At 42.9% G+C, this 14468-nt stretch overlaps 1 protein-coding gene across 6 annotated transcripts in view; it reads right to left on the bottom strand.

The window, feature by feature from the left end:
- The window catches only part of PLEKHM3 (pleckstrin homology domain containing M3), a 95886-nt gene that overhangs the window by 11305 nt on the left and 70113 nt on the right, over positions 1-14468 (bottom strand). For 4 of the 6 annotated variants that reach the window (XM_075511420.1, XM_075511421.1, XM_075511419.1 and 1 more), the window contains one exon: positions 7915-8072. In XM_075511420.1, the coding sequence (XP_075367535.1) occupies positions 7915-8072 (158 nt within the window). Of the gene's footprint in view, positions 1-695; positions 787-7914; positions 8073-14468 lie in introns of those variants that run through there. The other 2 variants (XM_075511424.1, XM_075511425.1) reach the window with 2 other exon arrangements.

Raw genomic sequence — 14468 nt, 5'->3', positions numbered from 1 at the left:
AAGCATCCAAAATACTAAGCCACCTGTAACTTGGCTATTAAAAAACACCAAAGAGCAAACCACAGTAGCTGAAGTAAGCCTTGCCTAGGGATTCCAGAATGAACACCATCCCACACTACGCACGTGTGCCTGTCTGCAAGTATTTCTGAATTGCTCAGCTGTGAATATCACAGCCGCGCCCTTCAAAACTCTCAGAGACTTTAGCAGAACACAAAGAAAAGGAAAACGGACTAGCCTGTGTTCACTTACAGCACAAAAAAAGCCCCAAAGGCAATCAATGCCCGACGCACACGTGCAGCAATATTATTACAGTTGCCTAGGAACCAACGCAAGGAGCTGGCCTAGGGAGGGACGCCCATGTACTAAATGAATGAAAGAAAGTTGGCACTAATATAGGGACAAATCAATGCCATAAGGAGCTTGTTAAGATAATGCCTTGTATGACACACGGTCTTTACTAGACACAGGGTTTTTTTTAAATACCACACTTAAAAATTGTTAATACTTCAGACTTGCTTTTGAAAAATTTGCCTCTGAAGAGGGAAAAAAAACAAAGGCCAAACAAAAACAGAGCAGACCCCACTACCCAGCCCCTCAAACTGTTATATATCTGAAATTCACTCTAAATGATTAACTCAGTGTTCAGGGAGCCAGTGGTGATTCAAAGCATAATCACAGTTTTCCTTTCCATATACCTGCTCTTCAGACGGGGGTTACCCTTGAAATGCCAGCAGAGCTTGAAGAGGCTCCTCATTTATAATGGCATGGCTGGGTCCTGGGCTGGCCCTGGAGGGTACAGAAACAGCGGAAATAACTGTAACTGCGAATCATCGGCCCAGCTCGTGTGCTGGGGAACTGATGCAGAGGGGTGAGCTGGTTACAGGCGGCAGCTAGCAAGGGGTGTACAGCGACCGTCAGCCTGCACTGATGGGACTCACCAAGCAGAGCGCCCGCGGTTCGCACCTCTGGAACAGCTGCAGGGACCAGCCCAAACACAGCCCGATGCAGCGTCTGTGACCACCACCACCGCTGCTGCTCCAGTAATGCCACCCCAGGATGGCTGAATGGCATGTAACCCGGCGTCCGTGCATGAAAACTGCCAGACCAGGGCCCGCTCCTTTTTACCCAGCACGGGTTAGACTGAGCTGCTGGAGAAGTGCAGCGGGGGGGAGGATGAATTGAATAAGCCCCTATCCTGGCTTGGCCACCCAGGGCTTGCCACTGGGTGCCTCCCTGCCTGCGCCGTCTCTTGCCCCTCGCCCTGTCATGCCAGCACCCACTGCCAAGGGCGACTGCATCCAACAGATGTGCAAAGCGGTCAGAGATATTAAAGCCTCACAAATAAGGGGAAAAGCGGGCAGCTCACTGGAGGGGAGAGAAAACCACCAGTGCCCCACCAGCGGGGGGGAGCTTCAGCGTCAACTCCTCCATTGCTGCACCCAGAGAAATCGCAGAGCACGCCTTCATTTTGGGTGCTTACAGAACAATTTGTTGTGGGCTGGGGCTGAACAAGAACAGCTTGATTTAACCACCTGCTGTCCTCCCGTGACAGTTGTGTACACAGGCTGACTTAGCACCCCGGAGCACGGTCAAGCAGGAGCAAAGGGATCCTGCAGCTCCCAGACCGCTCTTTGCAGAGCTCTGTCAGTCCTGATTAAGGAGGGAAGTGTGTCCTCAGCTCCCCCCCAGCTGTGGCTGCAGGGATTTATGCTACACTTATCAACATATATTTCCATACTTGCATCCAGCAGGAGAACTAAGGACTGACTGTCGACCTCAGTACTGCACTTTGCGAGTTGTCTAAGTTCAGAGATCCCAAGCCGAGTAATGTGGCCTGTACACAGCAGTTCACAAGAAATCAGTAAAGGGACACTAAAATCAGTATTAAAACATTTAATCTGAAACTCATGTGATTGCACTTTAGTCAGTGGAGCTAAGTTACTTTGGAAAGGGGAAAAGCCCTACAGATGGTAGATCTACTACCTGCAAACCACCGGAGAGGCTGAGATGCCACAGAGATTCAAGTATTTACATTGCTCAGACATATATCCTCTGCCTCTGCTAGCTGCCATGCCACGAACTGGACTTCGCCCCTCTACCCCTCCTATTATTAATGAACTGTATTCACAAAGTGGTGGTTGAAGACCTAAAAGCAGAGAGTCAGGCAATACTACTAATAGTAATATTAACATACTGCCCTCAACCGTTATGATTTGACTGCATGATTCTACTATTTTGCATTTTTCTGTAAGTCTCAAGATTAAGCCAGGATTTATGCTTTTAATAAAAGAGAAAGGCAAAGGCACCTGGACTTCATAGCTCTGCCATAATGTTGAAGACATGCCTACCTGGACCCAAGATGGAAAAAAGGAATTTAACATTTTTAAAAAATAAAGTAATTATATAAACAACAAGATTCTTAAGGTAATCTTAGAATTTTGGACCACTTAGAGTTGGCAGTGTTGGCTTTCATGGGCTAAAAAGCAACTGGAAAGCTGTTGGCTGGTCTACATGGAACCATATTTGGGAGACAGGAAGTCTATCTTAAAAGGGGAATTTGCATAAGGAAGGAGGAGGAAGCATTAAAAGGTCTTGACCAGCAAGTTGGAAATACCTAGAGTGAGGAAGAAGGCACAGCAGGGAAGCTGCACAAGGGAAACTGGAAGCGAGATGGCTGCCACGTTCAGCCAGCGGGGAAGAGCACAAGGCAGCACTGCAGAGACCTTCCTACTTGAAATAAGTATCTGCCTTTACACTGGACGTTCTAGTTAACACCACTCTGACGTGAGGCAGGTAAAACCAACCTCTAAAGCTAATTCCGTTCCAAAACGCAATGTTTGATGAAAAAGCCAGTTTATCTCTTTCTTTTTATGTATTCTAAGTAACATTATTGTGCTACCCTGCACAGACGAAAATCAGAAGGTCTGGGCCAGAAGATTTTGACCAGTTGTGACAGATTCAGGTGAAATTAAATTATCAAGATAACTTAATACCTACTTAGGTGCCTAAGTTTCTTTAAAGAAAGTGCTGAGCAGATCACTTCAGGGTACTTTGAACCAACTATCAACATCCGATAAGCTAAGCTCTTTCAAAAATTAGGTACTAAACTACTAGCACAACTCAGGTGAACTGGGCTTGGGGAAAGGCTGTCTAGCATAAAACAAACTAATCAAAGCAGGAGGGAAAATGATGTACTTTGAGTGATGCCTTTGACCTGTGCCAAGGTATTTCCTGGAAGTGCTCTACACGACGTATTTCAGTCTCTCCACCTAATATCTATCTTTAACCTTCTCCCAAATGCTCAGAGCTGTTTTTGTCCAGTGACACAGCATCCATAACACAGTGAGCTGTAATCTTGCAAAGACTCTGGCATGCATATAAAGCTAAGCACAGCATCAGAGCCTTTAGTAAGACTTCTCGCTATGTGTAAAGTTAAGTACATTCATAGGTCTTATCAGGATGGTGGCCAAAGATTATAGAGGCATCCAAGCTAGTTGATATAGTCAAGCCCATTCTGTGGCACGTTTATTTTAAACTTGGGTCTTCTGGTTTGTATCTTAAAAGGTCTACATGTCTTAACCGATCTGCAGAACAAATTAACTTTGCAAAGTGAAAACAGTTTAGCCTTGATAAATGAATACGAACACAAAAGAGCAACTCTCCATGGTTCACATACATCTGTAGTCACCACATAAAAGGCAAGGAATGGACTAAATAGTTCTTAACCAAGCAAGTAGCTTTACCAGCAAAACACAACAAATTGCCTGGGAAAGTAGTCACTAGGATGCCGACACACAGGCAAGACCAAAACTTTATTAACTGGGTAGCATATAATAATCTTAACCATAACTATAATTACTTAATTATCTAATTGGGCAGAAAACCCTTTTTAATCAATAATTCTGTTCTTGTTCCAATGATATTTTTCTCAGTATTCCTTAAGATTTAAAACTTTTTAAAAATTGTTCTAGGTTGTAAAACAAATACCGCCACATATTATAGACAACAGTGCCACTACACTGGCATTGTCTTTTCACTTCTGCCTTTTTAAAAAAATTTATTTTAGGAGAAAGAAACAAAACCTTTTCACCACATTAATGAAGAACAAGCATTATCAGAACAACTTGAAGGGCAGTGTCTGGCTGCTAACAAATGGGCAAGGATAGCTCTAACAAGCCAATTTATAACCAGGGATATTTAAACTCATTTCACAACACTTCTAAAAATAAAATTAGTGATATAATAGGATAATTTTATACATTTATTTGCTAAATTTAAGCCCGGGGCAAATTTAGTCCAAGAAATAAAACAGGAGGTAGATGCTCAGGTTGTTTAAGTTGCCAGAGCTCCAGCAAAAGCTGAGCTGTGAGAGTTTACATTAGCTGGCAATTTGCTCCATGAAATGTGCAATTAACTCAGGAGGCTTTAAATATAGTTCTCATGATTTAAAGGCCTTCAAAAAGATGCCAAAACTGTGAAATTTAGAAAGAACCCTAATGAACTGTTATAGAAATATGGGTAAGACAGAAAAGAGGAAAATGGAGGACAAAGGAATCAAACTGACTGGAAGAGGCATCCAAAAGGATGGGACAATTTTTAAGAAGTCGTTTAACTGCTGAATCACGGCTTTCATTAAGCTCAGTGCAGAATGGCCACCTCCCAAGAAAAGCCACAGAAAGGAAATATCATTAGAAAGCTTATGACTTTGTGAGCCCACCCTTACATTCAAGGCAGCAAACTGTTGCGTTGTATTGTTGAGCAGGATGTAAAGAGCCTGCCAAGCACAGCCCACAGACCCGCTAATTAAGTGAACTGATTGTGTTTGGTTTGGAACCGTTTGCCAACAAAGGAATGTGTCATGCTGATTAGTGAGAGAAGGGTATGTAATATATGTGTATTCAAACCCTGAGGAGTGCATAACCCAGGTATTCACTCTGTTTGCTCAAGGACTGACAAAAATTACTCTCAAGCAAATAACCTGGCCAAAGAGAAACTCCAGCTCTCAAGAGGGGCCCTCCTTTTCTCTCAGCTGTATCTATCTAAAGTCGACCCATCCTTCATAAATTCCTACTGAAGACTGCTCCAGAAACTGCTGAGAATATCTTGGAGAGAAACAATCTCTCCATCTCAAAGCTGACGTAAGAGACCACGAAGATGGAAAGGTAACAGCCAGCTGAGAACCACCTTGGAATTGTAATGGCCTCTCTGACAGCTCTTGCTCTTCTCTCCAAAGAGCAAGAAAGGTCAGGGAGGTAGCCAGAAAAACAAATGCCAGCTCAACACACACATGCACACACAGACTTCACTTTTCAAACATTCAGCAGAGAGGTGAAGTTTGCAAAAGCTGTCATGCACCCACTCTTGAATATTTCTAACCTAACAGCCCAGTTTGCTGGTAGAATTAGTAGCATGCTCAAAAGTCAATGAGCAACATTCAAAAGCAAGAAGGAAAAACATGGTCTTCAGAGCTCAGCTGCTCTTCCCTCCTTAACTCAGCAGCTACAGCCAGGGTACTTGGCAGTCTAGCACTGAGTACAAAATATGAATACTATGCTGTAGACAGCAATTCCAGAAAACCAGGATGGAGAAAGGGAATCGTAGTCAATTCTCACTGCACATTGTGGACTCAGAATAGTACAACTAAATCATAAATCTGAGGTAACTGTTTACTCTGAGCCCTGTATGACACTTAATTAACAAGGAAAGCTGAACATACATCATCAGAAATTTCAGGTATAATTGCAAATCTTCACATGAACCTTTTGTGACTTGCCACTCCATCTGCCACAGGTTACTCTGTACATCTACCTATTTCTAACTAGCCTCCTCACCTTACACTTGTCATCGTAATTTCTGAGGTCATTGTCAGAATTGTCATTGTCATTTCATTTGTCCATTTGACAATTGTCAATGACATCGTCATTGTCATTTCTGAGGTAGGTCAGCACACCTATCTCAGAAATCTCTGTCCTCTGTAAGAGATGGAAACAAACACAAAACCCCCCTACCTGGCCTTCTCCCTCACTGCTTTGCAGCTGATGGAGCTGCAGAGTAAAACACACAAGCACCTCTGTTGGCATGATTTGCCTCCAGCCTGAAGGTGGAAAAGAGCAAAAATATGGAACTGAAATAATCTGGTTAGTTTCACACAGGTGCATGTGCACACACGAACAGTAATGAGAAAACTAACTAGGACGGGAAATGGAAAACACTGGGGATAAAAGCAAGGTCTAGTGATAAGGAGTACAAAAGGAGTAAGCAGAATGACCTCTGACAAAATAAGAAAGAGAAATATTGGAGAACCTTTCATGCTGATTGTGTTTTAATTAAAATCATTAACAAAGACTGCTGTCTTTGGCACGACATCAACCACGACTTCACATTTGTGAAACATGAACAAAAGTCCTTTCTGGCTTCTAATTCACATAAAAACAGGAGCTAGAGCCGCTTCTTTTGGCTTTCACTGAACTGCTGACAAATACTATTTGATTCCAGAAGGTTTTAAACTCTGTAATTGCAAGGTATGTCTGATCTCAGCTGAAGGGCGGGGGAACAATATACACCCAACAATGTTTTTGTGACCAAAAATCCCCCAGACAAATGAAATGCACAGACACTTCAAGTAAACGTGTCTTCCCAAATGCTCTTACACGTTCTCATCAATCTTTCGGGAATATCTTCAATCGCCTTTTATACAGGCTCAATAGACACCTTACGTTTTATGTCATCTTAGTCTCTCTCTCTTAAACTCAGCCTATATCACCATGCACCCTAGATACATTCTTTCTTGAAAACCATTTATAGAGCTCAGCTGCACACCTTGTTTAGCTTATGTCCACTGCTTTGTCAATGCATTTTTTAGAATGAGAGTCTGGAAAAAGAATGTGCAAACAGTCTTTGAAACTCAGGTCAGGCTGAAAATCCCCAAAGAGTAGTCCTTAGTTACTTGTAATTTAACATCTTTGTGCACCCAGGGGAATCAGATTCTTAACGAAGCTCTTTTAACAGGCTAGTCCTGATTGTTTCCAAAGGTGGCTCTTCAATTTTTTTTTCCCTTCAGTGGAACACTTTGGAGAGCAAATTAAAATGTCTGTATTTGAAACAGCCAGAAAAGTACTTATCTATGGAGGAATGCTGGGCTGTCAGATATACTGTCTTTCTGTTGAGTTAAAAAAAAAAGAAATCTCTGTTATTCAAAATCCAAGACATTTTTGAAAAAGAGTAATAACACTGCTGTGTTGCCAAGTCTGCTCTAGTTTCCTGCATTTTGCTTCTAGGTTTTCCATGCAACTCCTGTCCCTGATCTGGCATCCAGCACTCCATATAAAGTGAAATAAAGGTTCTTTTGTTTAGCTTAGGACTGGCATATGCTTATATTTAGTTTGTAGCCACCTGCAAATAGCAATGCCATTTAAAAAAAAAAATAAATTCTTGCATACATAGGCACAGAGGAGTATGCACACAGAAAGCAGAGAATTAGCCATAACATTTCATGGGGAAAACACTTCAGAAAAGATGGTTATTGTTTTATAATGGACAATCCCAGTACATCATGGGCCCAGTGACATCAGATACCAGAAAGATGTCTGTGATCACTCCAGAGAATCCATTTGGCTTTTCAGGACGCTTTGCAAAGTCAGAAGAGCTTTGGATAAATCACACTGTGTGATGCTGCTGGGGACTCTTCTCTTTTTGAACAGCTGTTCTGAGACTTAAAGGGCTTTGGGAAGTAGCTCTTCCCATCTATTTCCAAGTCTGCTTGTGGTGGCCTCTCTGGACCAGTAACCTAGTGTAGCTGCACAGAAATATGCATTAGTGGGATCCAGTCCCTAGTTATTTAAATAAGAGGTCGTGAGGCTGAGAATCCACAAGGATATGATATGCGAGTCAAATGTATGACTGACATTACAGTACCTGCTTGTAGAAATATCCTCAAAGGGGTAAAGGATTTCTCCATTGTTGCAAATCTCACAGATGAAGCCCTTTTGACTACAAAGGCTGCAGCTGTACACATGAGAGGTGGCAAACTTGATCACCTTCCCCAAGAAAGGAGCCAGCTTTCCTTCAATAACCTGAAATGAGGAGAAGACAACATTGAATGAACCCTCAAAAAACGACCAGAAGTCCCTGAAGGACTGAGAGAATATTTATTAATACAGAAATGCAGCTAAGTGCTGCTGGTTAAAACAATAGGAAAGTTACTTCCCAACAATTATAGCTCCATGAAATCCCAAGTGATAATAGTAACCAATGAACTGGCAATGATCCAAACATAAAAACAAAGTTACTACCTCTGTAAGTGTCTATACGGCAATAACATACAAGATTAGTAGTAATTTTAAGTACAACAATGCATTCATATGCTAAGGTACAAAAAAGTAGATAGGAAAAGAGTTTAAGGCTTCCATATTATCATCTGACTGATGGCTATGGATACTGCCTGACATTTATGATTCTCATTTCTTGTTATTTTTTATGCACAAATCACAGTTTTGCTTTTGTTCCTTTTCCTCCAAAGCACAAGTTTTTTGCATATTTTTTATGAACCCTGGCTTTCCTCCTTTAGTAAGGTTGTGTTTCCCATTGAAAACCATTAAAATACAATATTCCCTTCATTGCCAAAATAAATAAATTCTCAGATAAACTCTTGAATAGGAACTGCGTTTTCTTCCTTCAGTGTCCAGCTCTCAGATCAAGAAGTCCCTCACTGCCAGACAATCCTGCTAGACCATTAGAAGTGATTAGCACTCTCTGTGTTGGTGTGAAAAAGCAGCCCTGCAGTATAGATTAAACTGCTAGCCACAACATTCATCTAAATTTGTGACTCGGTGACAATGCCTCAATAAGGGGTGCTATTCAGACAAAATACTTTCCATTCAGATCAAACTTCCAGAGACTTTAAGGAATTCTGCTGGTGTAGGGAATAATGAAGATAGAATAAGGCCCTAAGTGTATATTCTTCTCTCCCAGGCTTCCTGTGGTCTGAATGGCAGCCTGCCAGATTAGTGATGGAAATGTGTCACAGGATTTGATAGTGACCTCCTATAAAAAGGAAAAAGAATGCAATAATTGCTGATTGAAGGCTTGCATAGGGCTGTGCCCTGGAACCTAAGAGCGGGGAGATTTACACTTAAATGTGTGCCAGATTCAGTTCAGGCACGCCTTCCCTCAATACGATAACACACCACTTGTAATTTGGGTTTAGTGTAAATGAATCTAGAGAAAGCAAAGGTCAAGGCAGAGAAGAACAGAGATTTTGGAAGCGCTCCTCCCCTACATAAAGCAGAAAGGAAATAAATTTGTGTTCCAGGGCAACTTCCTGCCCACTAGCCAACATAGTCACTATTAAAGAGTACTCGTGGAATACGAGGTGCATAGGTAGCGTTGATGTTGATGGCATTGAATGGCATGGGCTGAAATGCGCCCCCTCTTTGCTTACAGCTCTAGCCTGCTAACAACATCTGCACCAGCAGGAAGTGGCAATGTTATTGCTAGTACTGCAGATAGGACATCTGCTCATGTGAGAGGAAAAATGACGTTCCTATTGCATCCTGGTATAGGAAGATCCCCTTCAACCAGAATATAAACAATGCAGAGAAGCTCCTGCATGAAATACAAAAATGAAACTATAGTTCAAGGTAGTGATATTACTAACCTTCTAACAGATGGTCAGAAGTTAGTTTAGCTCCCCTAGGCTGGGTTTTGTTTTTCATTTTAAAGGAAGAAATTTTTTGCTCACAGACGCCAGAGTTACACAGGGTCTGAAAGCTAAACAAGTTGGGAGTACGGGAAAGACACAAAAGCTGACAGTATTCAATAAACAGGAGGAAAGAAACAGCGAAGCCACCCAGCTAGTGACACAGCTACAATCACCATCCAAAAAGCCATTTAGCACTAATAGATTAAATACGCATACAAAGCTAGTAAATAAACCACAATATATACATATTTTCCAAAGCATTTTCATGCTACAGCAACTACCTCTGACAGGCCACAAGAGCTCAGCTTAAAATGCCAGGCTGAAGACAGAGCTGCAAACAAACTCTCTTAAGTCTGTACTAATGTTACTGCCAGCAAGGACTTAAAAATTAAATCTCTGAATTAAAATATCATTTTATATAATGTAATAAACAAAACTAACATAATCTGTTACCTTCCTAAGTACCAGGGGTGAATTTAAGTCTGTACAAGGCACAAAAGGTTTCCTATGCTGAAGAGCTCACAACCTAAGCAAGACAGACGGAGAGTGGGCAGCTGCCCCCGAGGAGCTGGTGTCGTTTGTCCCTATGTATTTATTTATTTGTATGGCTTGTTGTAGCACTGTAGTGGGTTGGCTTGTAACTCTGGCCACTGCAGACATACAATGAAGATGATATCTTCAGGGAGTCATGCATGCCAATATTGCAATGTGAATTACAAGCCATTTTACTGTATTACAGGAGGAAGACAAAATGCAACATCAAACTGATGTTATCACTGCTTTTAGCATCTGTGAATTTTATGTCATTTTGTTTCATCAGAGACCTCAGGGCTGTGCAACAGGATATGGCTTTTCCTTGCAGCCTTCTCTCATCCATGTTTGTAGCTAGTAAAAATTAAAATCCTCGTCTTCATTTACGCTGGCAAGCAAAAAGGAAGATTTCTACTTGCTGTCCTCAAGAGGAGTTTCATGGTAACACTTCCCCAGTGAGTGTTTTACGGCTTGCGAAAAGGAGCACACGACATGTAATCATAGGTGTCAAAACTTCTCCTGTGACTAAGCACTCTCTTGTGACAGCCGGAGGCCCAGGGTCGGCCAGTTTAGACATCCCAGAACCACAATGGCAGAGTCCCAGGATGTTCTCCCAGTTGATGCTGGAATGATCTTGAGTTTCAAGGAAACACAAGCGATTAAAGAACAGAAGTGTGTTAAACAAGTGTAATGCATTATCCAGATATCAGGGAAATCATGGGGGGGGAGGGGGAAAGACCTCAAGAAGCCGTCTTGGCAGAGCCAGCAACATCTATGTTATCCTTTACAGCTGTATCTGTTCCTAAAGCCTTTCAGTGACAGAGACTCCACAGCCCCCCTGCAGTCTATCACAGCACACGTCTGTTCTCACTGTTGGAGTCACTCCTAAGCTTTGACCCAAACCTCTCCTAAGGACATTTCCGTTTACAAAATAAGCTTACAAAATAAGTTTACAAAATAGAGAAACTGTGAAATCACACACTACAAGCTGCAGAAACAGTCCACTGCATTTCATAAGAAATGTGGAAATGTAGCACAAAACTGACTAAGTTAAGAGTATGCCAAAGGAACAGAAACCAAAAATTTCACCATTAACTTATCCCTGTAACATAATACAGCCTCAACATGCACCTGCAAAGGCTTAAAAATATATTCTTGTCTCTTTAAAAAAAAAGGAAAGAAAAAGGGGAAAAAACGGAAAAAGGGGAAAAAACGGAAAAAGGGGAAAAAAGAAGAAAAAAAAAGAGCATCAAGCTTAAAGCAATTTAAAATTTTGCTGAGTTCAGATTCTCTTCTACCTACAGCACACATGAAGAGCAAGGTCTGTTTCCTAATCCAAATTCTTTGTAGTGCAACTGTTTTGTTGTCCAAAATTAAGGGTGAAAGGTGATCGATGCATCTGGTCATCAATTAATGGACGGTGCAACGCAGCTTTCCCTTCCTAAACTGGGCAAGGAACCCATCCCCAAAGGATTCCAGACATGGGGCCACGCTCCTCAGTTAGCTTACCACTGCTGCACCCGGAATATATTGGGGTATGCTGCTTGGTGACAACGGGAGGAAAATACTCGTGTTCGGAGGCCCAAAGCAAGTTGTGTCTCTGAATAGCCCCAATGTTCAGATCAGAATCACTGTCCACCTCTGTGGATCTGGAAAAACACTTCTCTAAGCTACCACAGGACAGAAAGCCGTGGCTTTGCATACTGCAGCTCCTAACTGCGTGTCTCGCGTTAGGAATTGTATAAAAAATACACACCCACATGTACACACATAAAAGACAGGCCCTGCCCTCAAAGCACTTACAACTTAAACCAACAAGACGAACACTGCTTTTTACACTAACTGCCACATATTTCCCACCCTAAATGGGACAAACCGTGTTTTGGAGGAGCCTCCCGTACAGGCTCCCTTCCCACACTGCAGAGAGCATCCCTCGGCCAGAGCACGGCTGCAGGTGCCGGGGCTGCCGGGGAGGGGAGCGGAGAAGCCGGGAGAGCCAGCAGGAGCAGCAACCTGCCCCGCTGCCCAGCCTCCTGCACCCGGCTGGGGAAAGCTGAGGTGCTACTGGCAAGCAAGAGGGGAAGGCAGAGACTTGTCTGCAGCAGTGGGAGAAAATAAAAGGGTACACAGTATCTGAACACATGCCGAAGGGGTGCTGGGACAGTTATTTTAGATTATTTCTAGAACAGTGGCTTTTCATACAAGTCAAAGGTATGGGTAAAGGTAAATCAAACTTTCTTTCCATATATCTTTGTGCTACTGTTCAGCTGGGTAGCAGTATAAATCCAAAGAAACAATTATGCTCTGTATGAGTGAGGCTGGGGTGAAATGTGGGGACTGCTGAACGCTAGCCAACAAGCCAATGTCGGCAACGGCTGCGAGAGCTCTGGGCGGCAGGAAAACACGACGCATAACCCATGCACTGGGTTATGTTCTTCCTGATTCAGCAGGAAGACAGAGATGATGAAAGGCAGCAGGGGCTACGGTACAAGTTGAAATCCCTTTGGATACATGACACTAATATGATCATGAGGGTAATGTGTGATCAGTCACAGTTTAACTACGTGTCAGGGGGGCTGCTGGCCCCCAGAGGTTTCCGGATCCTTGTATCCAAAGATTGGAAGTTACTCATAGTTCCCTCGCTCTATCAAGGTGATGTTTTCAGAAACAAGTGGGCAGCCAGCTATCTCCAGAGAATAGGAACTGAAAAGGCCATAGACCACAGCATCCTCCACAGGCAGAGAAATCCTCCTCAGTGGCCCACTATGTGCACAACAGGGCTGCTGCCCACAGACAACTTCTAGGAGCAGCACACGTTGCCCAGGGGACTCTCACTGGTATCCCTGTGCCCCACCTTCAAGACACATTTGAGCCCACGACGCTGCCCTGTGCCAGAGGAGAGGCAGTCCCCTCACCTCCGACACGCTGAGCTACAGCTCTGTCCTGACCCCATCCGTTGTCCGAGCTCAATGCTGGTAGAAGTCCACCTCTGACGGCGCCCACTCCCCAGCCCTAGCCTTGCCCCTAAACCTCCTCCTCCCATATAGCACAGTACAGGGGGTCCAAAACTCCAGCCTGTTACACACAGCAGAGAGAAGCCAAGTCACTTCGTCTTCCCTTTTCAGTCAACAAAGACTCCTTGTATGAGAACATACCAGCATGAAGGAGGGTTGCACAAACTAGTCCCACGGGAGAGCAATGTAGTGAGCACAGTGTTGCAATATATATGTTTTCATATTAAAAACCAAACTAGAAAAGTGGCCAAGGTAACAGTGGCAGAACTTCTCGTCTCTATTGAGAGTTCTAACCCAGAGAGATGGTAACCTATACTCACGGCTTGTAATAACTTTCTGTTTGGAAAATAGAACAAGACAAAAAAATGCACGAAAAAAACCTAATACAAAATTAGAGTCTGTTCCAGTTCCTGACAGTTGTTCAAATTAAAAAGACATAATAGAAGCCTCTGACTGGGTATCACTGAAAAGCAATCAAATATTGATTAGACAGGGTAAGCACAGAAGTCCCCTCCAAACTCAGACTGTGTCATTCCCAAAGAAGTAATATTACAAGGGCTTTAGGGCGAACTAGAAGGGGAACGTGCGGAAACAGAAGGAAAAATGAGTCAGCTCTAATCCACTGTTGCTTCAAGTAATGCCTCCATAGCCTTCCGCCCACCTATTAGACCAGGTCCACAGAAATACCCAACCTTTGCATCATGGCCACATAAATCAACACTGAAATCTATCAGACACGATGAACTTTCTGGACAGGAGATAAAAAACAGTACCATTTGTTTGTAGTGTTTGTTTTGAGGGGAGGGACCCTGTTGAGAATGTTAGCTAAGAAGTAAAAGGTAAGGAGTGAGACCTCCATCCCTGCAGGAGTCTATGTTGTGAATTTGAGTGAGGGTCATCAAATCTCCTACCCTGTCTGTGCATTTCTACCAACTTCTAAAAGTGCAGTAGGTGTTTACGTAGCATGGAGATCATAAATACCTTTGATCACCTACATGAGGACTGTCAAGACAGGCAGTAAAGGGGATATAACTTGCTGAGCTTTCAGATACACTGTTCTGCTCGATGTGAGGAACTGCCGAGGTTAAGAAGTCCAAATTCTGAAAAGTGTCACAGTATGTTAAACCACATCAAGGGTTTCTGGATTAAAATAATTGTTAGATTAAATCTGCTAGTCTGGGTAATTTCTAACATATGATAATTAAAGTAAAATCAGCAGCAGT

The sequence above is a fragment of the Mycteria americana genome, chromosome 9 (assembly GCF_035582795.1).
Source record: "Mycteria americana isolate JAX WOST 10 ecotype Jacksonville Zoo and Gardens chromosome 9, USCA_MyAme_1.0, whole genome shotgun sequence".
NCBI lineage: Eukaryota > Metazoa > Chordata > Aves > Ciconiiformes > Ciconiidae > Mycteria > Mycteria americana.
Note: the sequence above shows the minus strand (reverse complement) of the source record. Positions and strands in the feature narration are given on the sequence as shown.